This window comes from Mytilus californianus, unplaced genomic scaffold (genome assembly GCF_021869535.1).
Source record: "Mytilus californianus isolate M0D057914Y unplaced genomic scaffold, xbMytCali1.0.p SCAF_2, whole genome shotgun sequence".
Taxonomy (NCBI): domain Eukaryota; kingdom Metazoa; phylum Mollusca; class Bivalvia; order Mytilida; family Mytilidae; genus Mytilus; species Mytilus californianus.
In genome coordinates this window covers 32,349,114-32,376,713 of record NW_026262668.1, presented here as the reverse complement: position 1 = coordinate 32,376,713, position 27,600 = coordinate 32,349,114, and the positions used below count along the sequence as shown (strand labels likewise).

The 27,600-nt window shown below is 33.1% G+C and overlaps 2 protein-coding genes across 6 annotated transcripts in view; one reads left to right on the top strand and one right to left on the bottom strand.

Annotated features, from left to right (window-relative positions):
• LOC127729721 (uncharacterized) overlaps positions 1-23,447 on the bottom strand; it is a 65,415-nt gene extending 41,968 nt beyond the window's left edge. The window contains exons 1-5 of one of the 3 annotated variants that reach the window (XM_052237589.1): positions 22,907-23,447; positions 12,166-12,214; positions 10,956-11,032; positions 8,234-8,432; positions 165-386 (exon numbers count right to left, since the gene is read on the bottom strand). In XM_052237589.1, coding sequence (XP_052093549.1) covers positions 165-386; positions 8,234-8,432; positions 10,956-11,032; positions 12,166-12,214; positions 22,907-22,975 — 616 coding nt within the window. In that variant the 5' untranslated portion in view covers positions 22,976-23,447. Of the gene's footprint in view, positions 1-164; positions 387-2,776; positions 3,112-8,233; positions 8,433-10,955; positions 11,033-12,165; positions 12,215-22,906 lie in introns of those variants that run through there. The other 2 variants (XM_052237590.1, XM_052237591.1) reach the window with 2 other exon arrangements.
• A 236-nt stretch (positions 23,448-23,683) lies between these two features.
• LOC127729724 (WD repeat, SAM and U-box domain-containing protein 1-like) overlaps positions 23,684-27,600 on the top strand; it is a 31,216-nt gene continuing 27,299 nt past the window's right edge. For 2 of the 3 annotated variants that reach the window (XM_052237597.1, XM_052237595.1), the window contains exons 1-2: positions 23,684-23,803; positions 27,002-27,429. In XM_052237597.1, the coding sequence (XP_052093557.1) occupies positions 27,011-27,429 (419 nt within the window). In that variant the 5' untranslated portion in view covers positions 23,684-23,803; positions 27,002-27,010. Of the gene's footprint in view, positions 23,804-24,766; positions 24,920-27,001; positions 27,430-27,600 lie in introns of those variants that run through there. The other variant, XM_052237596.1, reaches the window with a different exon arrangement.

Below are 27,600 nucleotides of genomic sequence, written 5' to 3'. Positions count from 1 at the left end.
TTGTTGTTAAAGCTAATATCCAAAGTTATATGTCATAATTTGTGTTTATCAATTAACGTCTAGAGTCCATTGAATTGGTAAATAAATCCGCAATTTCACTCCGTGAAGTATGGAAATTGTTATTTTTATTTTTATCTGTATTATCAAATAAACGTATTACATACCTCCTTTGTTAAACATTGATGACGACTTCTGTTGGTTGTTATCTGGTACTAGGTTCTGGTACGTGACTTGCGGAACAGGTACTTGTTGTATAATGTGTTGTAGGGGTGAGGGTTGTTGTTGTTGTATTATTGGCTGCTGTGGCGCATTCATTATTGGAGGTAAATGGTACTGCCGAGGTGTGGCAATTGTGTGTTTAATTACGTGTTTCACTTGTGACATGTCTGAAACAAAGAGTAAATCATTACATAAAAAAAAAAATAGTTGGCACAACTTTTTGGAATTTTTGTTTCAATGGTCGTCAATTGATTTAGCCAGTCAACAGTTTTGATTCGATCGTCAATGATAAGTCTTTTGAAGACGAACGTGCGTCTGGCGTACTATGATTATCAGCCTTCTTAAATATACTTATCTGGTAAATGTTTAAATTATATAGAGCAGTTAAATTCTATGCAATAAACTGTTAACAGTTACATATAGATATGTCACAAACTTAAGCAATAATTGTTGAAGCCAACGAAAAAAGTACGCCAACACAGCATGCCAAAAAGTCTGGCGTCTTCGAAAATCGTCTCAGGCGAGACAAAAACTAAATCACCATAATTCTAATTTTGTTGTCACTTTTGCAGCCGATCGTACTCAAATTTAACTTACTGACTTATCTTAAGTGTGTCAGATTAAGCTATTGTCAAGAAAACTACAAGAATCTTCACATTAGTTTACGCCGGGGCACCTACTTGGAGATACGCACGTACAAAATACATCTTTTTTTCTATGGTCCACATTTTGAGAAGCAGGCACTTAAACAACCGTAAACAAAACTTCATAATAATGAATGTTGTCTTAAATATGTCCTGCTTTAGAAATAACAGTCTGTAACGTAGCAAGCCCTTTGTAAAAGTGCATGCACGAGAAGCAAATAAATGCAGGTACCTTCACTTTTTAACAGAATTCCATTATATGATTTGCTTGTAGACTTTGTACGTCAATATAAAAATTAGAAGATGTGGTATGATTGCCAATGAGACAACTCTCCACAAGAGACCAAATGACACAGAAATTAACAACTATAGGGCACGAAGACTGTCCTTGTGTTTATAAACTGTACATATTTTAGTTATGTATACGAGGGAATAGATGTTACTCAATTCTCGGATTAAGATAATCTGATTGAAATTGAAATACAGATCATGTGTCCTACAAGCGAAACGTTGACACGGGGTGTGTATTTACGTTGACACGGGGTGTGTATTTACGTTGACACGGGGTGTGTATTTACGTTGATACGGGGTATGCAGTTACGTTGACACGGGGTATGTATTTCAAATTGGGTTTCAAACAAAACTTTCTGAAACTGATTACTTCCAAAATGTTGATTACATATTTACTATGTTATGATGGAAGTGTTTTGTGGAAGAATATAGAAATTGGTATGAGTACCATTTAGTTTTTTTCCTCATGCTCTTGTTTTTATTCCTTATTATGACAACCAAGGAGTAAACATTTTCACCTAATATAAGGTTATTTTACTGGTTTTGTTGTTGTTTTTTGTTTATTTTGTTTTGTATTTCTTCTTTTGAGTATCAAATAAATGGATTAGTCTTGACATTAGTCACGCATGCCAAGTGAGTCGTATAGTTTAGTGTTCGTCCACACACATATCTCGTTTAACGAATAGTTTAACGAATGGTTATATTGACCGAATTTGAAACAGGTTAAGGCAACGCATGTTTCGGTAACTACCTTACCGAAAACTTCCGCCGTCAGTGGAGCAAAAATATAGAAAGCAACAAAATAATAAATCTTGTTTAACTATAAAACCAAAAGAGATCGAAGCGCAGTGAAATTCGTTTTTCCTTAGATTGAATCTTGATTTTTCTTCCCTGTAACTTGATAAATCCCACCTTAAGAAGGGAGCAAAATGTAAGGTGTGTCGGGTTTCGGTTGACCGTCCGGCTTTACACACAAATCCCCATATGCATTCCAAAAGACAAAAACAAAACCAAACTAGCTACATAATATGGTCAGGACTATTCATGATTATGATCGGTTCATTCTTAGATATTTGTTCTTTGCAATCCCAGACTAATGAAAAATACCCTTTACAAAAATTTCTCATTGCAAACTAATAAAATTGCGTACAAGTCAATCATTGTGCATACATGTAGTTCCTATCAGTGTTGTTTCCTTCGGAAATTGAGATCGAAAGCATAGATATTCAGTGGCGGATCCAGAACTTTTTATAAGGGGGGCCCACTGACTGCCATCACAGGGGGCCCGCTACAGTCATGCTTCAGTGATTCCCTATATAATCAACCAATTTTTTTCCCACGAAAGGGGGGGGGGGGGGGCAGGGCCCCCTGGATCCGCCTATGATATTATTTATTTATAGATAATTGAATATGAAACATCTATTGTTATTTACAGTTTCCCTCCCCCAACCACCACCATTAAAAAATAAGTCAGGTATGCTGTATGCCCCTTCAACCCTGCAATTGTTTATTTTTTAAACTTAGTATGATGTAAACTTAAAGCAAAATATAAAAAATATATAATTCACACACCCAACTAGCACAAAACTACGTTGTATTTATTGGTATAGATAAATTGTTACCTTGAGGCTCATTTCGGGCCCAGTCCTCAATGACGGCGTTCCCTGAATCGATTAACCATTGTTCCATTTCATTGTTAAATATATTTTTATTGACACAGTTCCTAATGAAAATGTACGTTAATGAATAGTGTACTATTCTATTGTTTTGTAACTTCTGCAACTGCTTATATAATTCACATCTCACTCCGACCAGAATGCAACGTCTTGTAGGTGTATTAAGCACATCACCATAGCAAAATCATATTAAATAAATAATTTCCGGTACAATAGTTTCTTATATGTTAAATCTCATTTGCGAAATTGAAAACGAAAAAGGATCTTTTCACATGAATTTCAATACGTATACATGAATTTCAATACGCATACAAGAATTTCAATACATATATAGATGTTTATGTACTGTAAAGGGAAATACAAAAGGGTTGTCTTTCACAATGACAATTCAAATGTTTCACACTATAACAGATCAAATTATATAAACAGTTCTAAACATCATATCAATAGATTTCTTTTGGTCTACATACTTTTGTGATAAGTATACATAATTTTCGTATGAATATTTAATACAGAATTCAAATAGCAAATATAATAGTTTACTCAAATTCAGTTCAAATTAATAAATAACTTTTCAAATTTTCTTTAGAATTTTCTCATTTTATTGAAGAATCATACTTTTATGCTGGTTAAATACCAAAGCAAAGGTGAAAATTATTTAAAAGTAGGGTTATTCTACTGCACATTGCCATGGGATACCTATTTTATATGTTCATAGATGTTATTAATATACTATTTACTAACTCTCGAAAAGTAAACTATCGACAGTATAAAAGGATATGTATTTACGTTGTGGTTCTAAAAAAAATTGTTACAACGTTAAAAAAAATATTCATAATAACTTTCATTACTTCTCGGATTTTTGACAAATAATTTAAAAAGACTTAGCAAAATAAAATTCCGTCCTCTCCCTATATAAAATTAAAAGATGTTGTATGATTGCCAATGAGATAATTATCCACAAGAGACCAAATGACGTAGATAACAACTATAGGTCAACGTACGGCAACAATGAGTAAAAACTCATACGGCATAGCGAGCTATAAAAGATACCGACATGACAAATGTAAAACAATTCAAACGAGAAAAAAATATCGACCCGATTATGTACAAAACAAAAAACGAAAAACAAATATGATTATATAACAACACACGACAACCACTGAATTACAGGCTCCTGACTTGGGACAGACACCTTCAGAATGTGCTGGTGTTAAACATGTTTGCAGCCCCCTCCCCTTAACCTGGGACAGTGGTGCAATAGCACAACATAAGAACAAACTATAAAAATCAGTTGAAAAGGGCTTGATTTGTCTAGTTGAAACAAAACACAAGCACCTAAAAAAAGGACTTAACACACAAATTACAGATCAGAGAGTACTCGCAGGTGCTGAAAGCTAGTTCACAGCCAATAACAACTAATAAAAAAATATGTCTTCATTCGTGAAATATAAAGTAGAACTTTTTGGACCACATCAATGAATTTTGATTTACTACTAAACTGATACTGGTAGACCACGAGGGTAAAATGTGCTTGACTAAGATTTACTATCAATGGATGATATAACAGTTGGACCTTTGTCCCTCCTTCCCCTCTCGCAGGACATAGACTCGAAGCCAGTAATCCAACACTTGTATGTCTTATTGGAGAATGCTTGATATTGGTATATAATGTGAAAAGTCTGATTCAAGAATTGTATTACCCAATTTTCTGTAGGAAACTGTCATTCCCGTACGAATGAATTACTTCTTAAATCACACATATACTCCAACATCTAAATTATTATGTCGCTTTTTAGTTTTTCTCCATTTTGAAATGGCATTTTGATAAATGCTCAAATGATATATTTTGTAATTACGTAAAATCTTATTTCGATTGTATTAAGTCTCCGAAATAAGTTTGGTGACAAATGAGTTTTGCTCAGTCTTTTACTTCACATGCCCTTTTTATAAGATGACTTTCTTTTCAGTCTTTAATAAACTGAATGCAAACTTGAGTGTTTTCCTTTCCTTTTTTGTTGATGGCGTCTCTCTTTTAAGACTCCAGAGCATTTCATGTTGGTACTGATATGAATCCAGATATAACCTTTGAACTTATACAGACATGAATTACATAAAAAAGGGAAATGTGTGACTTTCACTCCTACATTTTTGTTAGTCAACATATTCGGCAATAGTGATCGACAACTTGACACTAAAATGTTTATAGGAAATATCTTATCTTTGGAAATATTTCTATTAATCAACTAGAGGTTAATGGATTAAAAGAACACCATTCACGACAACAGCAGAACAAAACGAGTTTGCTTGATTTTGCACACATAAGCTGGTCTTACATTTGGTCTGTTGGAAAAATACCTTTTAATTTATTTAGCTGCTTTATTTTTAATATGATTTTTAATACACAGAAACGCATCACACTCCTAACCAAGGTGTGTCAATTTCTTTACACATTCAATTCCGGAACTATTCAATATATAATTTTAGGCGAGACATCGATCTGTTTTGTTAAAAACCACATGTTCGATTATAATTTCATTTACTTCAATGCACCATCAATCACAGTAACTATCAAACATGTTGTGGCCCATGAGATGTTGCGCAGGAAAAAGATGATGTCAACTGCGTAAAACAGGTTACAGTAGGATAATTTATAATAATGGCGATCGATGATTTATACAAACAACCTGCCAAGTCCCTTTAAAAATTCAGATAATTATGAAAATAAAGGTCATCTTCTACATGCATAGTTTTCTCCTTATACAACTAATAAGCTGTGATATGATTGCCAATGAGATTACTATTCACCAAAGACTAAATGACGTGGATGTAAGCATCTATAGGTAACCGTATGGCCTTTAACAATGAGCAAACCCATACCGTAGAGTAAGCCATAAATCAGGCCATGACAAAAATGTGAAACATTTCAAAAAAGAAAACCAACGGCCTGATTTATGTATAAAACAATAAACAAAAATCAAAAAAGAGAGCGACCAAAACACGGGGTAAAACACGTTTGTGAGCGCTCAACCCTACCCTAACCTGGGACAGTAGTTTAACAGCAAAACAAGACCAAACTGTTAAACTCAGTCGAAAAAGGCTTAACTCACAATACCGATACAAAGCAATAACAAAAACCAACAAAAATACCTCAGACAAAAAGTACCGATATAAGAGTACCCGAAAGACATAAAGAACCGATCTAAGAGTACCGAAAGACACTAAAGTATCGATATGAGAACACCCGAAAGACACAAAGTACCGATCTAAGAGTACTCGAAGTTACAGAAGGCTAGTTTAAACCCAATTATAGTTAACTAATAAATCATGTTTTCCAGACTTGAATATCAATCAGAGGAGCACATTTGTTTTCCAAAGGAATGCCGATTGTTTGTTTTTTTGAGAAAAAAAAACATCCTGCAAACGTAACAAATACGTTATGACCTTTCATTTAGCCTATTTAATATATTTCATTTAATATATTACACATCCAATGCAAGCTCTGGATTATCGTATCAACTGGGAGATATATACTCTGGATGCAGGCGCTGATAGAATGTTACATAGAATTGGAAAGTTCACAATTGAAAAGTTTTGTTCTAAACCTACCCTCGTTGTCAATTTCTAGATGAAAGTCAGTATATTAATCGGACTAAACTGTATCTGAGGTATCCTTTATTTCAAATTTGATGGGATAGGTGCGTTCAACATAGTCACCAAATTTAATTATGTACTGAGAGGATATCATCTATATAGCGGAACGTAAAGTCAAAGGAAAATGCCAGCTTCTTTTCATTCTTCCCGAGAAGCTGCACGAAGTCTCTCTCCTATGAATATAGAAACAAAGGCGGTAAGAGGAGCACTCGTGGTTTCCATATGAATGCTTAATTGGATTGGTTTACGTTGTCAATAAAAAAAAATCAAGCATCTTGATGATGTCAGTTTCAGAGATTTTTTTGGAATAAGAAAGGATTTTAAAAATGAATGATCTAGCCCTTTCTAAAATCTACGTTAGCCATTATTTTTTATGAAACAGACTAGTTTCTGTCTTTAATTTAGAATGGGATATACTAGGGTGAAGGGTAGAAAAGTCGAAAGTTTTTATACTAATGCAAGCGGAAAGAGACTTGAATAGTATGTATTCTACCATATCTTTCGATTTTTTAAGTATCCACATGTAATTTAAAAATCTCTGATAGAGCGGGTAGTTTTATTTGAAATTCCAAAGGACGATAGAGAAGACTTATGATTGTTCAGGATTTCCTCAATGGGTGCGTATGTTGAGTTTCCAAGTGAATAATCGATGCCTAGTTCCGTATTCAGCAATTTATATCATGTGATTTACACACAAAAACGATGTTCTTTGGCTTATTTCTGCGGGGACAACAACATATTTGTCATGGACGAAATACGGGTTTTATGCAATAGTTGTGTCCTTGGAGAAAGATGTAAGCAAGAGTGTCCATAGACCCACTCAGGTTTTTAATTCTTTTTGTGTCAATGACCACAAAGCGTTCGAGAAGAGTACCCACGTTTTCATTATTGCGTTTAGTCCATTGCCTGGCATATATCTTGACTAAATCTATTAGTAGTTTAATTTATGGATTAAGGTTCACGATATTTCGGCACTTTGGATAACACATTTCCAGCAGAAGTGTTGTTGACAATGTTCAGGTTGCCAGAAATAACGTGGCCAGACGGTATTAGTAAATATTAATGGGGCCTATATAAGAACAAACTTAAAACATTCATTGAAACTCTACAGAGGAATGCATTAGCTCTATTACTCGTATCTCATCCATTTTGTTTGTCTTTAAAAAACACAAATCAGAAACTTCTGTTAAATTGGCGGCAAATTGCACATCTCATTTTCAATTGTGTCCTAACATATTATATGACCTTTTTCCATGTTGATCTTACAAAGATTCTTTGATCTGCTTTACACACTTTGTTTAGCTGAATAGAATGTTGTATAGTTTTATAAATCATTGACCTTTTTATTTAAATACGCATAGTTAACTGTAATTTTATCATCACCATAGAATGGTTGTTGGTAATTAACCTTACCGTTATTATCACCATAGAAAGGTTGTTGGTAATTAACCTTACCGTTATTATCACCATAGAAAGGTTGTTGGTAATTAACCTTACCGTTATAATCACCATAGAAAGGTTGTTGGTAATTAACCTTACCGTTATTATCACCATAGAAAGGTTGTTGGTAATTAACCTTACCTTTATCATCACCATAGAAAGGTTATTGGTAATTAACCTTACCGTTATCATCACCATAGAAAGGTTGTTGGTAATTAACCTTACCGTTATTATCACCATAGAAAGGTTGTTGGTAATTAACATTACCGTTATTATCACCATAGAAAGGTTGTTGGTAATTAACCTTACCGTTATTATCACCATAGAAAGGTTGTTGGTAGTTATCTCGTTCTCGGTATGTATAATCTCCATTGTTTCTGTTAAAGTCTGGAAGTGAGCGTCGTGAGGGGGGAGGTTGTACAGGGGACGGAGTATACCGCCGTCTAGCACTATATGATCTCGGTCGACGGTTATCTGCTACTGAGGTGTGATTCACTATTTGTTCACGCTTCAAAGAGAAATTAATTAATTTTAATAGCGCAAGTTGGGTTTTTTTTTTCGAGAAAAATAAAACAAATTTGAACTAAATAATAAAAACAATTTTCCTTCGAATTTATTTCACCAGCTATGTCATCTTCAAGAAGTTCTAGAATCTTAACTAAAGTTGAAAGTTCACACAGCTTCTTATATGCACTAAAGCCATTTTTGCTTCAGTTATATAAACACTTCCAGACGGTAGAAATTGCAATTTTGATAGATTTTTGTCATTGCTAGAAAATTCTCAACAAAACTCAAAATTCTTTCAGAAGAAAAACTATTAATTTTATTTCAAATACGAACTATTCTATATCGTTTCATGTGTTCTCTAATCCAATTGCGGTTTGTGGCAATCTTTATGTGTTTATAATTGGGTGATATGTTTAGAAATCATTAAGCTATTCTATTGTTGGAAACTTAAAGACCACACATTGGGCTGTGATATCTATGAACTCAAGTACAGTTTGAACGACTTTTTTTTTAAATAGTCCTGAAGTGAAGAAATTCAAGGAAAATAGGCCTTACTTCTTTCACAAAAATATGTACAATTTGCATAATCTAATCAAAATTGTCTTTAACAGTAAAGCATAGAACTAAATAACATAAAAACGGGGAAAACAGCCACCACACCTCTTTCAAGCTCAAATCTTTGTTACCGGGATACGAAATATGGTGATCTTGAATGGTGAAATGACTTATAACATTCCATCTATTGAATTGCACTCTACATTTGGTCTCAGAAAAGTCTTCATAAAATTGTTATTAGCAAGATAAAGTACAAAAAATAAAAGAAAGCTAGCAACAAATACCGTCAGTATGATCGACACACTCATCTGAGAACATTCTTCCTTTAGTGTGAACAACCGTAAAAACTTCGCAGCGAGAATAACAATACAGAATAAAACAAGAATGTGTCCATAGTACACGGATGCCCCACTCGCGCTATCATTTTCTATGTTCAGCGGACCGTGAAATTAGGGTAAAAACTCTAATTTGGCACTAAAATTAGAAAGATCATATCATAGGGAACATGTGCACTAAGTTTCAAGTTGATTGGACTTCAACTTCATAAAAACTATCTTGACCAAAAACTTTAACTTGAACTTGAAGCGGGACAGACGGACGAATGAACGGACGCACAGACCGAAAAACATAATGCCTAGGTGGGGCATAAAAAATTGTGATAACAGTTTATGTAACATAGATTGCCTAGATTGCCTTCTGTTCACTGTAGTGGACACACTATCTTAAAATGATGAAACGTATATACTTTTATATGTCATCTTTATATGAGGAACCGCCTCGGTAGTCTCGTGATAACGTGCTCGCCTCGAGTGCGGGAGATTGTGGGTTTGAATCCCGACCGGGTCAAACCAAAGACTATAAGATTTGTATTTGCTGCTTCTCCGTTAAGCACGCGGCATACTCATTGCGACCAAGACTGGTCGGCTCGGAGTCAGAATAATGTGTCCGGTAGGTTGACATGTCTTCCTGCAGATTGTTACATTGTGAACCAACATGTTGAAAATCCGGCTCAGGATGTTGGTCTATTGCAAAGCAGGGTTCATATCCATATCGCACTAACATATTCTCGTCCTGAATATGCGTTTAATTTCCCGCTGGACGTGAAACCGTCATTTATCCATCCAATCATCTATCTTTATCTGAAGCAAGTACATCATCTATATAGCTGACATAGTGTATAAACAGGGAATGTCTGTCGGACTCTTACGGTTTAGAAGATGGAACCTTTTCTTAGTTTGTAGAACAGTTGCACATATACCTAAGATACGTATGTGGACAGTAATTTTATTTTCCACAACATTTTTTAAAAGAAAACAACTGATTGTTGAAATTAATAAATTTTGTAAAATGTCCTACATAGGGTACACGATTTGTCAAACTTCTCCTACAGTATAAAAAGCTAGATCATTCTCATTTATCAAAACAAGTGAACATATTTGTAATCTTAAAATGGCGTCAAATTGTTAAAAAGATGTCGTTTTTGTTACCTTAAATACAGGAGACAGGAATTTATCGATGTTAAACTTTTTAGAGACCAATATAAAAGCAGCATCCATTATAATTAAAACAATAGGGGGAAAATAAAAAAGAAGTTTCTTGTCGGAATTTTTATATACATTGATATCCAATCTCAGACAGTACAGAAGGAATACTCAATATATCATCATATAATAATATAATAATATCACATGTGGGGCATAATATGTGTTTTATTGACACAAAATATTATTTTGTAAAACAATTGAGTATAAGAAGCAAATCTACATATTTAAACATGGGCATTTATCAAGGATTAAATAAAATAGTTTGGTCTTTTGTCGCATCTATGCAAACATTGATACCTGGTAAACAGCAGCAAATTTTGACAAAGTATTTTTTTCAAAACGTTCAGATAACAATCGATATAATCAGTAAAGCTAAATCTCCTTCAAATTTGAGTTTGAAAAAATCTACAATACAGTTTTCTTACCCTAATTTTGTCTAGAAGTTCTTGTCTCCTTAACATAGCCTGCTGAAGACGTAATTGTTCATCGACATCATTTGCACCTATAAAATATAAGGTATACATCAAATAAATGTAATGTTATACAGAATGCAGCAATGAATAATAGATATATTTCTATAAATCGGCAATCCAGCAAAGTATTAATGCTTTTATGTATACTTTTCTTAAATCTATTGAGATAAAAAAAAGGAGGTAGGTTGCAAAAAAAACCTATTTAAACCCTGCTGCTGATTTGACTTTTCAACATTAGTAACATCGATAGTGATCGTCTGTAATGATATCTAAGTTGTTTGTCCTTGGAGAATTTTGTCCTGATGGCAGAGCTCTATTAAATCCGTGATTAAATTATTTTCTAAATACACTTGCCTTTTGTTGAAGACTGCATGCTTCCTATTTGACTTGTTTATGGGTGTCATTGTATGTGGGTTTGTAGCTGTGTCTCTGTCTCATTGACGAATACCTGTACATGTCCTTCATATTCATAAGATTATCTGGTTACATTACTATATATTTAATGGTTGTCCTATTACAAAGCACCAACATGCTCTTAAAGAATACATAGTTTCACTACAGTTACATGTATGTGTCCTTTTAACGTAAAGTAGAATGACATTTCATTGTTGTGATTGCTGTAGCAACAATATTACTACGGAGTAACCCGAGAGCAGAGTACTGGAAGTTTCTTACCACTTAAAATAATCGATCAATGTTGATTTTGCAATGCATCTGATATACTACTTATGACATAAATGTCATTAATCTCAAATGAAAATGCCAGAGATCTTACAACGTTGATTTTCCATATTATTTATAATTCCAAGGGAATATAAGGTCCACAAATATGATCGACTTCCCAACTAACCAAATATATTGTATATGATTTTTTGACATTTTATATCAAACTTCAAAGATGCTGGCACGAGAGCGCTTACAATTTCTATTTCCAAGCTATTTACCTTTTCAAGGGCATAACTCCCCATTTTTTAAATCATGTGTGAACGCTTACTATGTTGGACGGACGAACAGACGGGCACTGAGATATCAACATTTCCAAATCCCCCGACCATCTTCGCGGAGGGGAACATAAATTATTATGATTACCAAATATTCCCACGAAGGCTTTCATATTGCATAAATTAACTATGTTTTAACTATTTTGACAAATTTGACTTACTTTCTGTCGAGCTAGGTCTATTCAACTTTTCTCTTTCATTTGCAATTTTCTGTATAAAATAAATCAATCTTAAGGTAGACATATGATTATAGAAATAATTATTATTATTTTGAAGAAAAAAAATCAATTTAACACAATACAATTCATAACAGCGATTTCAAGTGCAATTAGGAAATAAGCTTGAAGGCCGTGCGGTGGACTGTAGTTGTTTGCACCCTTGTCCTTCCTTTGTATTTTTTTTTCATTGCTGTCTCACTGGCAATCACGCAATTTGCAGTGTTAAATAGTCACCAAGGAACGTTATTCATAAACAATTTCTCTATGGTGATTAGATGGCTTTTAGTGGTGTGTATGAACGAATTCAATTATAGCGTGATAATTTAACTGCAATGTAAAGAACTATACCCATTGTTCACCCGGGGATGGCTGTGGCTCGAAGTATCTCTAGTATAACTTATAAGTTGTAGTTAATAGACAAAGAGAGAGAAAACATCCATGTTAAAAACAGTGTAAAACACTTGTCGAAAAGACATCTCTTTCCTTGGTTCATATCAAAATCACTGATACTTGTTTACAATAGAAGAAAATTAAATCACAATATTTGTGAAACTAACTCTTTTGAATGTATAAATACATATTTTTTGTCTTCACTAAACTGTAGACATTTAATTATTTCATCATGACTGTGGCATTGAGATTCGTGATATTTAGCCTTTCACAATCCGCTCGTATTATCTCTTTCTTAGTTTTTTCTAGCTTTAGAAAAAAATATACCTTGCCTCTTTTTCCAATCTGATTTGTTTACTTCATTTAAATTATTTAACCTATAGAAACCCGAAAAGATTCTTTTTTTACAGACGGTGGTATTTTGAGCAATGTCATCTACAAACACTACCTTTCATTGTATTTTGAATACATTCAAGCCTTTATTAAGCGTGTAAATTGTTTCAAAAAGAGAGGCAGCATTCAAGCTAATAGAATGATGTCATTTTGTAATTAAATTTAACATGCAAAAGTCAAGTTGATAAAACATTTTTTATATGAAATAAAGAATAACACTAGTTGATGAACTGTGAAACATTTAATAATCTTTTGAGAAATAAATATGCATTGCATAATTTAACATTAAAGACTCGATCTTTATCGATGAGCCAATAAAGTCAACAAATGCTTAAAAAAACAATGATATGTACTGGATATGACGCATTAAAAAAAAATCAATGTAAATTTAAATTCAAATTATAATTTGTTCATCTCCTGCAGAGCATTCTGTGGTTAATAAACAGAATATTATAATGAACCCAATCATTATAATCTCTGTCAAAATAAAGTTAGGAACTACTGAATAGCAATGAACATGTAACAGTAAAGATTGGAGTTCAGTAGGATCCAGAATCCTCCTAGTACAAACCGGATATCCAATATCTACTAGTAGAAATCAGAATTCTTATTTATACTCATTAAAATCCAGTCCAAATCAAAATTTTGATATCTACTCATAGAAATTGGTATATCCAGATTTGTATTAGAATTCTGTATTGTAATAAATTTTGAGAAGGATCTAGGATGTTACTGAAAACAATAGTCAGTATGATTCTGGATTGTACTAGATTTTTAGAAGGATCTAGGATGTTACTTAACACTATAGTCAGTATGATTCTAGATTGTACTTGATTTATTTTTTATTCTTCAAACTTTTTATTGATAAATAGAAAAACAATATAAATGATAATACAATGCCACTTTTTATAATACATTACAATGAATATCTGATAAACTACATAAACTTTAGTGAAATTCTTTTGAAATGTTTTAGGAAACGACCTTTTCGAGGTTTTTTTGGTACATTGAGATGGTGTGTGTATGAGGGAGGGTTGATGAATGGAATATTCATTTTCACCTGTTGCTAGGTCAGCATTGAACCAAGGAGAGGATTGTACACTTGCACATTCTATATGTGCCTGTCCCAAGTCAAGACCCTGTAATTCAGTGGTTGTCATTGGTTGATCATATTTGTTTTTCGTAAGTTGTTTTGTACATCGTTTGAATTTTTTTCAGAGACAAGTGCTATATATATTAAAGTATATAGGTAATTTTGTTTCAGAAACAAGTGCCTGTGAATTCAAAGTATATATTTATAAAAAGTCGTGATGTCGTGACATATCCAACATTTGAGTAAACCAAGTTTTTTTTTTATTAAGGGCCAAACAGCTAAAATAATTAAGCATCTATTATAATTCTGCAAGTTTGTACGATTGTCACATATTTTCACTTTTTTCTTATTCTCCCGCTAATGGTGCAGGAACTACTAACCTCTCCGGATAACCTGAGTTCAGCCTGATTTTGTTGGTGAGATTAGTGTTGCTCGATCTTTAGTTTTCTGGGTAGTATTTTGTTGACTGTTGATTGTGTTGTTTTTTTTCTTTTCGTCTTTTAACGTTGGGCTTGGTGTTTTCATATTGGCTGTGGCTTGCTGCCCCCCCCCCCCCCCAACAAAAAACATTTCTGGTATGAATTGGCCAGTTTTACTTTGCCTGAATCACTCCTCAGCTGATAATTCAGACCATTCGACATTCAAACCATAGTTCATAGTTTTAAATAGCGCATGCGAGTAAACATTGAATTATAACATTTTATGTCCAAATTATACAGTATCGTTATTGATAGTAGCCCGTCATCAATTCATGAGTTGATTTTCACGTCTGTGACAACAAACAAGATCACCTGAACAATCCTAAAATTATTTATGGTCAAATCAAAACTGGTCCCCAATACAAAATGAATTCCTTCACTATCAGATAGATATATTGATTGACAGAACGGCACCATATTAGTATATTCCAAAAGAAAAATCAAATGTTTACTGCATGCCAAAAAACTTCATATATTAAGTTTCTGACAAGTAATAATACATGCAAAATAAGTACACAATATAAATGAAATTCACACACACAACCACACTAACCTAGTAAGTATTGAAAAGTCCCTTGTCCTCAGCTCTAATGATTATTTAATGTAGAACCCTAATCTATTTACTTGTGGTGGTATTTTTCTGATCCCAATTAAAAAAAAAACGCCTTTCATCATCTCATAGATTACAGTGTAGACATTTTCTCTGATATCGAGGAATATTTCAACATCCCAACCATATTTTTTTCCAAATTCCTCGTCCATTTTTTAAGAGGAGGGTAACTATGTGTTATTTTGTGTGTTTATTAATATTCAACTGTATGGAAGTCTTCACTCCTTGTTTTTTTGAGTCTATTAGTTATTTTCAGGTCGCGGCACAATAGTGCTCATTTCTCTGTCATTCAGTTCATATGAGTCTATTAGTTATTTTCAGGTCGCGGCACAATAGTGCTCATTTCTCTGTCATTCAGTTCATTTTTTCTGTTAAAATTTTTAAAAGAGGAAGAGGCGGAATGATTTCTGCTCGAATGAGAGTTATGGCTGTTGGTGATCGTGTTGTGACAGTGGTGATGGCAGGTGTACTGCATCAAAATGGGAGCATATCATGATATTTAAGGCGCGTAAAGCATAGCTCTACATATGAAATCGATATGCATGTTCTCAGTTGAATTTATACACTTCTCGAACTGTCAAATGTAGCATTAGTTGCTGGGTGGTGTTCATATTGATTCTGTATTTAGCCGTAAACTATCAATACTCGGTCAATATTTCAGGATGGACCTTCCTGTTATGTTGTGTTTTAACTTGTTAAGGATACGTAATATCAAATTACATTCCATTAGTAATATTATTTGTATATACTTCTAAAGTCACCCGTTATTTGAGGGCTATACCCTTGAATTTAATCCTTTGCCCGATTAAAATTCTTCTCATGTCACCCGCCATGTGATAAAAGACCTTTGGATTAAACAATATGAGATATCAGGCTCACTTTTCTGTACGAGCGCGGAAAATACATTGCAGACCTAATCAAATGGTGCTTTATCACTATCTGGTGATCTGTTGTTTTTCGACGACTTTAATCTATTGTACAACTTCTATGCGGTAAAATGTTTGAAGCGTATGGCTTATTACTTCGACCTTTTTTTTATAACTAATACGAACCCATGCTGGTTATCTTACCCTTTTGGGCACTTATTAAGGGAATCCTCAATTATGCACAACGAAAGAAATATGTGAGAGTCATACTACTATATTCTTATTTGATTTTTGTATCTATTAAAAATAAAGTACAGCTACAATATATTCATCCTTCTTCTAAAAGTGTGGATGAGGACTTTAAGCTTCCCCCATCCTAATATTTCATAAACTATTTTCAAATGAGAATATTATGATTCTAATTTTGTAGTAATATATCATAGACATTTTGGTAATTATCCCTCTTCCCACTTTTCATGTCCGCTGCTGCGTATTATGCAGACTGTATTATTCGGATATTTTCTTTAGTCATCTGTTTCTTCGTTATCTGGATATTTATTCATGTTAACCAAATCTAAGTTTATTTCTTTATAGTAATACTTCAAAGGACTCTCTCATTGTTCAATACTTTCTTCTCATTTATTTACATTACAAACTATTCTTGTATGTATTTTAGACTATTCACCATGACATGCATACAATAAATGTACAAATAATACCGTCATATTTTAAATAAAGATGAATTCCCTTTCTTAAGATACAAAGATACGTTTGGTTATATACTACGCATTAAAATTCAATTTCATTCAAAGGTTCATTTAAACCAACAAAAGGCTCCAAAAAGGGGCTCAAACAAGGTTGTTTTAAGGATGTGTTGTTTTATTATTATTGTTGTTATTGTTATCATGTTATAAAAAAAATTGTCCATTTCCGTATCCATATATTATTTCTTATGTTTTAATATAAGTAATAATCTACCTCTAAATTGTTCTCTAAACTCACCAATAAAGGCATTATGTACACTACTGTGGCATACAGCTTCACTCTTAGTTAACAGACAATAAAGTTCTGCTAAACAATAAAAGATTTTATTTTAATACAAAGATAGTGGTATTGCCTTTAGGTGTAAACGGTATACTTTGTTCAATTGTAGTTTTCTAATATGCTTCCAGAAGTCCTGTTAAGTTCGGGATTTTTTTTCGGCATTTTACTACCCTTTTGCAATTGACTTATATAGACATAAGAAGATGTGGTATGAGTGCCAATGAGACAACTCTCCATCCAAGTAAAAATTTATAAAAGTAAACCATTATAGGTCACAGTACGGTCTTCAACACGGAGCCTTGGCTCACACCGAACAGTAAGCTATAAAGGGCCCCAAAAAATTACTAGTGTAAAACCATTCAAACGGGAAAACCAACGGTCTAATCTATATAAAAAACGAGAAACGAGAAACACTTATGAACCACATCAACAAATACACATTTAATAAATTGATTTATATAAACATCAAATATATTGATTTATATAAACATTTGATATAAAGCACTCTTATGTCATAATTCAATAGACTTATTGGTACTAATCGCCTAAGCACCGTAAGATGGCATTACTCGAATTTATAAGTATAAATCTCATATCAAACATTTAAGGAAAAGGGTAAAAAAGGCTAAAGTCGTAAAAAGACCAACAACACCACGGTAAAAAGAAAAAAAAGACGAAAACACAACATGCGATTCACAAACCTTTATAAATTTTAAGCTACATATTTTTCGAAATATGCAAATGAAATATATCCACCTTAACTTCATCTTACTAAATCAAAAATAGTGATCGTTATACTTTTTAAGACATCGATATTACAATTTCTCGTGGTAATCTTCATACCAAACTTCAAGACAAATGAAACTACCTTCTCCTTTCGCGTATTGTCCAGAGGCTTTGCCTTTTCATAATAAAAGTCGGTAAAAATGCAAATTGCAGTTTGAATTAATCTATTCAACTGCAGAAAAGGTTTAGTCGCAAGTGCAGTGTAAGGAAAACAATCTTACTTTATATATATCCAGTTGTATTAATTTGTTTTCTTAAAAAGGATTGCATGCTTGATATTTATTATATATTCTGCGATCATTTTTTAAATTACGGATATAATATGTAACTTCTACGTCATCTGTCTCAGGTGGAGAGTTGTCGCATTGGCAATCATACCACATCTTCTTATTTTTATAACGGAGATAATTTAACAGAAAAATACTTATATCAAATCGTGACCATGGGTATCTCGATTTCAATCATATTTCTAACATTTTCCACAAAAAAGTTCACTCATGTAACTTTATTTTCATCTTTCTTTTTCAAGACACATAACAATAGTTTAGTAAACATCGAAACAAATTCTAGAACAAATTACTTGCAAACTGACGTTTTCGAGGAACTTTTTATATTCAAGTCAAAACTTTTTAAACTCCTGTGCCCGTTAATTGATATAAGAAGATGTGGTATGAGTGCCAATGAGACAACTCTCCATCCAAGTCAAAATTTATAAAAGTAAACTATTAGCTGTTTGATGGGACGACCATTTAATTTTCTGGGGAGGGACAGGAGGATTTTGATAATTAATATTCTGACAGGAGAATTTTGATAAGACCTGAAAATAAATATCTTTGCACATGACAGTATGAACATGAAAATTCTGCAACACAAAATGCAGGATATAATTGTGTACTAAAGAGAAAAGTTTCTCCCTGAAAAAATAAGCATGCGTAGTAACCGATTATCAAATGGTTGTCCCCTAAATTTAAAAAGAAAATCAATCATTGACATTGAATGGTAAGAATACTTTTCAATCGCACTGCACTTGCCTAAAAACTCGCACGCACACATGTGTATATTTTGTTCCTCTTCTTTTATTCCTATCTTTCCTTTCTCTCTTGTTAGAATGATGTCTCTTTTATTTACGACATATCACATCTTAAGAGAAATCTACCATGCTGCAGAATACAAGTGGTCACATCTTCTTTATCAAACAAATCACAAACAGCAAATCTTGCGGTAAATCTTGGGTTGTTAGTGGTCAGGGTAAAAAAAAATGTGATAATGCGTAACGTTATTCTTCATCTGTCTCTGTTCGTAATTAATGGTCGTTTTTATTCAAAAGGTATGTCCATCTTTTCACAATAAATGATTCTGGAAACAAATTTCGAATAATTGGTATAAAGTTCTTCAATTGGGGAACGCTCGTCTTAGCAGCGAGAGGTAATCACAGGAGTCGGCACAATCACTCATTCTGCGACATTTGACGTGATTAGAAAATGTGTATGTTTGGCATGATTAAAATTGTTGGTTCTTTTTGATTGTTTGTGACGTTTTTGGTAACTCCACTCCACCATAGATAAATAGCAGTTTTGTATATTCCAACAGACCTAGTCCAATTTCAAATCACAACCAACATAGACCTAGTCTAATTTAAGATCACAAAGGATCCATACCAGAAAGTTGTCGTATATCAATACAGGAGACTGAATACACAAAAGTTCACATATTTTTTTTATTTTTTCATCAAACATATATACAGTCAGTGAACAAAACGTATTTACAGAACGCTGCTAGCGGTGCGTTACATGTTTTTTTTTTTTTCTCTTTTTCTCAACTCCTTTTTCTTTCATGATACATGATAAGTTAACCTTTTTAAAACATATGCCCATAGAACGTTTAGACCAATGAAAAATAGAGAAAAGGAAAAATAAACAAGTTGTTTCCAAACAAGGAAATATTCGAAAGCAGATTAAACTAGATTTGCCATTGCAAGCAATAGCGGATGTCACCTCGGTCCGCCAATTGCCTGGAAACAACAGTCAGTTAAAACAGTGATTGCCCATATTTCTTTAAATTTCTGAAAGTTTGGAGAATTTTCAATTATTACTTTATTGCTGTTTCCATAATAACGGTAGCCATTTTGAAAATTCCAGTCATATATGGCTCATCTACACATTTGAGTTAACATTTCTGTAAAGTTTAGAGCATTTTGAAATGTTTCGACAGTTTTGCTGTTTCCATGGTTACGGTGACCATTTCCAAAATTCCAAAGACAAATACCACATTGGCACATGACAGGGAACACACAATTAAAGTTTCACTGGGTTTGGCCTACCATGTTCTGTGAGAAAGATGATACTTTAATTTTTTTTTCTCATAGGGTTAAATGGTAATATTGTCCCCTGTTTCCATGGCAATCGCAGCCATTTTGGAATTTTTAAATACTGTCTGCATATCTAGGTATAACAGGCAACATTTCCATAAAGATTCAAATGGTTGTGTCTAATAATGAAAGATTTGGAATTTTTAAAAAATGTGTCCCACGACATAATCCTAATCTTCATCCAAAAATATTTCATCAAAACGTTAACACGATTAATAGAAGTCTCAAATACAATTAATTGAAAAAAAAGTTTAAAACTTGGATTTCGAGAACAAAATGCAATTCTTGTCTCATAAAATTATTGAAACTTAATTACTCATGAGAAATAATGAATGTTGATAACGTTCAAACACGACATACAAAGTAGAAAATGCTGAAATTTACAATTTCAAGCATTTTTGCAAATGAGAGGCGAAAGATACCAAAGAGACATTCAAATTCATAAGTCTAAAATAATCAGACAACAATCTAAAGACTGAGCAACACGAACCCCACCCAAAACTGGAGGTGATCTCAGGTGCTCCGCACATGACAACTGTATGATGATTTTTTTCATAAAATTGATACATTATATCCCTTTCTTTTTCCATTATTTGAAAAAAATGTAAATATTCGTAAAGCAAACTTCAGTTTTACGTGAGGTTTGCACGTAGTTGTTGAATGTTCAACAATTAAAGTTCCATACCAGGTGATAAAAAAAAAGTCAACATATTTCAAAAAGATCAATTTACGAAAACTGGTGATAAAACTATACGATCCTAAATTTGTCGAATAATTAACGATTGAATTTCAAAACTTTGAGGGAGAAAATCTGAAAATCGTAAAAATCGAAAGGGTTGAAGAAACCACATATTTTGCATGTACAAATTTCTAAAACAAACTTGTGTTTTTGCGAGACGAACTTGGACAGACGGGCCAACATAACAAGTCCATCAATCATGTATAATATAACGTTCAAACTTTTTAAAATACACACTTAATGACTATAAAACGCATTAAAGCACTTCTAAATTAAACAATCTTTTTCAAAAGGAAAACTTTACAAATACATTATCATTCAGTCAATAAAGTCAGACTATTTGATATTCCATGTCAATATCTATACATATTAACTGTTTTTGGTTACAGTTTATCTTTTCTAAAGATGACTTACAGATTTTACATCTTTTATTTACGTAAAATCATTTAAGTATTTTGTACGTTCATTTATTGTGCAACAAAGGTGAGAGGCCATTGAGGCTCCCATTTGGTCGAAGAATGACGATAATTAATATGTTTTTTTTAAGCATTTGTTGTGCATTATATGCAAATATTTTGTTTTAAGCTTTCAAAGTTGGTAAATATTATCCTATTGCTTGAAGATGAAAGGTTCATTTGGGAATTTAAAGGTATTTTAATGGTAAAATTTCTATTTCCTCCCCGCCTATTTGATGATTGCAGGTTTTTATTAAATGCTTATTCTATAAACACAATCATAATCGTACTTATAAAGGATATCATTTTTCCAGTTTTATGTAGAGGTCGGTCGATGGTGTACTTAAACTAACTTTTAATATGGTATATTTATCCATGTTGAAACGTATGTAAGTCGACCCTAGTTGCTTGAAAGATCCAATGCCGTTTAAATTCCGGAATGTTTCGGCTATCAGCACCATGATTTCTATAGTTCTAGAAAAAAATAAGAAGCAAAGAACAATAAAAAACGCAAGTCTACGAAAGACGGACAACACCATAGCCAAAAGAAAAGCTACAAAAAATACCCCACAGAATACTAACAATTGAGCAAAACGAAACCCATCACAAACGGGTTTAACTAAGTTTCTCAGATAGAGTCAATAGATCCTCCCCCACATCGTCTTGTTACTCTCAGTCGTGTTACTCTTGTAAATATCCGTTGATGAGTTACATTATCGAGTGATGAGGACTCGTAAAGGTTTCTGGTATAACCCTAAGCTATCATATGTATCTGGTTATATCCAAAAACTGTCATCAGTACATGTAAATCCTCAACCCAAATTCATTAAGGAATGTTGAAGTTTTAAAGTATTGGTTCTTAGTTAAGATAATGATTGCCCTGAAAAACAAGAGACAGATGATACACGTCTATATAATTCTCTGCAAAATCAGGGAATTAAAATGAGTCCCTCCCTCCCCCCCCCCAAAAAAAAACCACGAACAGTCGCACGGTTAGTATGAAATGCGTACAGTTAATTCTTATCAGAAACATATATATGTACTGAATAGCATTGTTATGTGTGTTGATAGCATAAGAATCATAAATACGCATGTATATATATGTATATATAATAATTAAGGCATAACTTGAAAGATTTATTCAATGTCGGATATACATATAACAATACCACATATAAGCTCTAGAGAGCTTTAAACGACATAAATGTGATAAACACACGACATAAACCCTGGGACTAATAAAAAAAAGTTAAAAGTAAATTACTAACTCCGGGACGCTGAAACATTTAGTTTAAGAACTTTTCAAGTCCCTTAAATGTATTAGTCCCAGATAAAACTTATTAAACTGAAAGCACATCATTCCTATAGCATAAATATTACAAGAAAATGGGAAGGTCTCATTAAAACTTTTTCCGGAAAAGTTAAAAGGGAATAAAAAAAATATCAAAATACATCACTTACTTGATTGACCATTTTCATCCGTAGCCTGGTCATGTGATCATGGACACTGTCCGTGTCCGTAGTTGCCATTTTTTTCCACGTAACCAAGGTTACTTGACGCTTTTTTCAGTCTTCCGCCGTCATATTTATAGTTACCTTTAGAAAGTTAATCGAAATAGTTCAGTTGTAAAGATCCCTTGGCCACTGTTCAACATAGAAGATCGATCGTTCCATTACTGAGATAAGGGGTGATCTTTTTGATTTACTGTTAAATTTTATCAGTTTTATGTCAATATTTGGAGCCCTTGTTATTAATTTTTACATTAACTTGTAATGCGGTAATATCTTGGATATACAGAATTGTCGATATGATCAGAGACATTATTTGATCTTCGATTTGAATCAGATGCAAATTAATACACACGCGATCATAGTGGAAATTTTATTTCAAAAGCCGGGCAACTACAAAAATTTCCTTTGCCAGGTTCTTTAATCAATAACAGAAACAATAAACATATAAATCATCACGGTAAATTAATTGTGTTATTAAAATAATACAGACTCGTATTGAATGACAATGTAAATAGTAAACAGGTTAAAGTCTTCATAACTTTCAATTATTTTCTTTATCAAACATTCAATAGTTTGCAGTTCATTTCATTTGAAATAACAAAGAAGAAATATTTCAATGCGTTATTCACAAACTGTTCAAAAGCTTTTCTTTGCCGTCTTTCGGGCTTGAAGATACCCGCTTTGACAGGTGTCTGTCACATGATAATGACGTCATAATTTCTAAAATGGCGGATTCATGTGATGTTTTGTTTAGATGTATGATCTCCCTTGCTTAGATCGATTTTGCAATGCCTAGTAATTACAGTTGATATTAATAGAAGTTAATAAACAGAAAGACATAATCATGTAAGAACAAGGGAAAACTATTTATTGTTGCAGTAGCGATGATATATTTTGACGACAAGTTTTATGAAATTGTTATTTTTGACAGAGCATGACGTTCGTTTCTTTCCAAAATTATCACCGTCCAGCGGTTGGTAGAACCTGGACCCCTTGGCACATGAACCCATTGCTCTACCTTCTAACGAGTATCCCCCCGTTTCTCAGGAGTAATCATGTCATCAGATCATCTTATTGTATCCTCAACAGCAAGGATTTGTACTACATGTATACTGTAATACAAATCCTTGTCAACAGTTATTGCCTCTGATTAATCAATATAATTTTCAAATCATCAGCAAAACCCCAAGTTGTGATAAAAAAAAAGAAAACTGTAACATGTTTAATCTTTTAATGCTTTTTAATATCTTCTGAAAAAAGGAATGTATGTGACAGTTAATGAGTTATCCAACAACACTGCCAAACTAAAAAGTTGGTCTTTTCAATCACCACTGTACACCAAGGCCATACATTAACAAACACCTTAAAAATACCACTGAGCACACCTGAATGATCCTATATATATAGATAGTCATTTACCTCAATTTAGGATACACTCTTGAATTTTGAAGAGTCGAAATAGGATGAACGGATCATATAAACCCGAAGGCAAATATAATACAAGCCCAAACGAAAAAATATAAACAAGTCTAAATTGAAAACAACGTTCAAACCTATGATTGCGTTGAATAAAAACTGCAATTTTTATATGTGTGCATGCAAAACAAATTTCTTGGTGGAGGGGTCTAAATACAGCACAAACAACATTTTCCTAAAGACCAAAAAAAGTGAAGAATATATATATATATATATAATAACTCTAAATATCAGCACAACAATGTTAAAGCAAATTTTTGTTCTTCCCTCGCCAGGATTAGACCTCATGCTATTGGGATATCGAGACATCACCACCTGCACTGTGTCCAACGCTCTAGACCACTAGGCCACCTAGACTGAACTAAAATTCAGTTTTCAGTGGCCTAGTGTTACCTTTCCTCGTCAGTAGAATCTAGAGTTGTAACACAGTACATTGTACATGATATATTAGGCATGAGGATGGAATTGATTGCAGATTAGCTGCATGTAAGTTATCTGTACTAAAGGTTGTATGATACAGTCACAGAAATAATTAATTTGATAAATACGTCTAAACAAGTGACAACTCTAGGACAGATCCATCCATTGGATCACCAGTGAAGGTGATACATGGCTGAAAACATATATTATTCATAATTACTCTAAATATCAGCACAACAATGTTAAATCTGCTTCCGCAAATTTTTTTATATATATAATATATAGATATTTTTTATACGACCGCAAACAAATTTTGCGATCGAATATTGGTATGAAGTTGGTGTCGTCGTCGTCGTCGTCCAAGACACATTGGTTTGCGCACTCTAACTTTAGTTTAAGTGAATGGATCTCTATGAAATTTTACCATAAGGTTCAATACCACAAAAGGAAGGTTGGGATTGATTTTGGGGGTTATGGTACCAACAGTTAAGGAAAAAGGGGCCAAAAATAAGCATTTTTGTAACTTCCAGACATAATGTATGGATCTCTCTGACATTGTACCACAAGGTTGCATATCACAAAGGGAATGCTGGGATTGATTTGGGGGGTAATTGCCTCAAAATTTTAGGAATTAGGGGCCAAAAAAGGGACAAAAAACAAGCATTTTTATATGGACAAATACTTTAGTACAAAACATAATTTAAAGCAGTGTAAGAGAGATAAATCAAATACATCATTTGTATTACTCCCCCACTGCTTTTAAATTATGCATAAAGTAATGGTTAATGAACAATTAAGACAATTTAAAACAGTGTAAGGGAGGTAATCGACATACAACGTTTTGATTACTTCTCTTGCACTGCTTTTAATTACGTTTAAAGAAATGCATATTTATAAAGGAAGAACAGTAAAAATATCTGCAAATGTTGCATCTTTTTTTTTTACAAAAAAATCCATATGAAAGATTTGACACCATATTTTAGATTCTATTATAAAATAGATTAAATTTAAGGAAAAAGGGGCCAAAAATAAGCATTTTTGTAACTTCCAGACATAACTTGTGTGTTAGTGTATGGATCTCTCTGACATTGTACCACAAGGTTGCATATCACAAAGGGAATGCTGGGATTGATTTTGGGGGTAATTGCCTCAAAATTTTAGGAATTAGGGGCCAAAAAAGGGGCAAAAACCCATATGGTAAATTTAAATGGGAAATTATGGTTGCAAATTCCATTGGAAATTTGAATTGAGATTATGACCCTATTTTGAGGGAAAGAAAGGGGGTAAAAGGTGGGGGGTAAAAAGAAATTGTGGGGGGTCAATTTTTTCTCATTTCAGATTTCAGAAATTAAAAAGAATTATTCTTCAAATATTTTTTTTTTTTCAAATTTCAAATATTGAAAAATTTCAAGAAGTAATCTTTAATTGCATAGTATGGCGCATTAGATTTGTAAAATCTTTGACCACATTTATTTATTTGTTATGCCAAATCTGACCGTGTATTTAGATTTTTAATTTTGGGTCCAGTTTTCAAATTGGATTTCATATTTACAAGTACATGTAAAGCCATGAAAAAATCTACCATATTTTCTGTTCTACTGAGTACTCCATATGCCAATTTTGAGAATGGCTGCCATGCTGGCCAGGTGACCAGCAGGAAGGGTTGACACTAAATTGAATTATACACACATGCATTCTCTTTAATGATTTTGAATTAAGTTTTTTGGTTTTGAGTGACCCAGTGGTATTAAGGAATGATATTTTTTTAAAAGTCTACAGACAAGACAACGATGGAAGCCAAGTAGACATGGTAGAAGGAATAGCCCTTTGAGCCAGTTAAGTAAAATCCAGACTTTATGACTAATATTTATATAAATAGTTTATGAGTTAGGTGTTGTTTGGACATTTTTGGAAAAAGCATTTTTTTAGCTCACCTGGACCAAAATGCCATGCAACTTACTGGACCAAATGTTTCAAACTCAAGGGCAAGTTGTTTGTATATATTTCCAGCAATTTGATCTATGTACAATCATAGCCACTGTTGTTGAAAAAGTGAACAGAAGGGTCACAATGTATCTAGCAATTGGCCCTAATATTTGAAGATTTTTATCATACAAATATATTATTTACATCTTCTTTTTCTTCCAGAAATGTTTGATGATGTCAAACAAGCTTGTGACAAGCTTGTATCACACACTAGGAGCTCATTCATCAGATGTAAACTGTGTGGCATTCTCTAATGGAGATTTACTAGCCACAGCTTCAGCAGATAAAACTGCACGATTATGGAATACAGATGATTTTTCAGAACACAAACATTCACCCTTGTGTGGACATCAGTATTATGTGCATTGCTGCACATTTTCTCCCTTTGGAACCACCCTTGCTACATGTTCAACTGATGGCAAATTGATTTTATGGGATGTAAAGACTGGTAAAAAGAGTGCTGTGTTACATCATGAGAGTCAGAATAGTATACGAGTCTGTCGGTTTTCTCCAAACTCAATGTACATTTTAACTGGATCAGATGATGAATTATTATGTATGTGGGAAGTGTCAAGTAAAAAATTAATCAGGTATATACATATAAATAAATTGCTTCGCCGAGCACATCTGGATACGACCGCAGAGGTCCAACCCTGAAAAGTTGGGGCAAAAATGGACACAACATTCGCGCTTGATACAGGTCTGAATTTGGATTGTAATTCAATATTTGACACACAATAGGTTTCTGACACAGAATAACT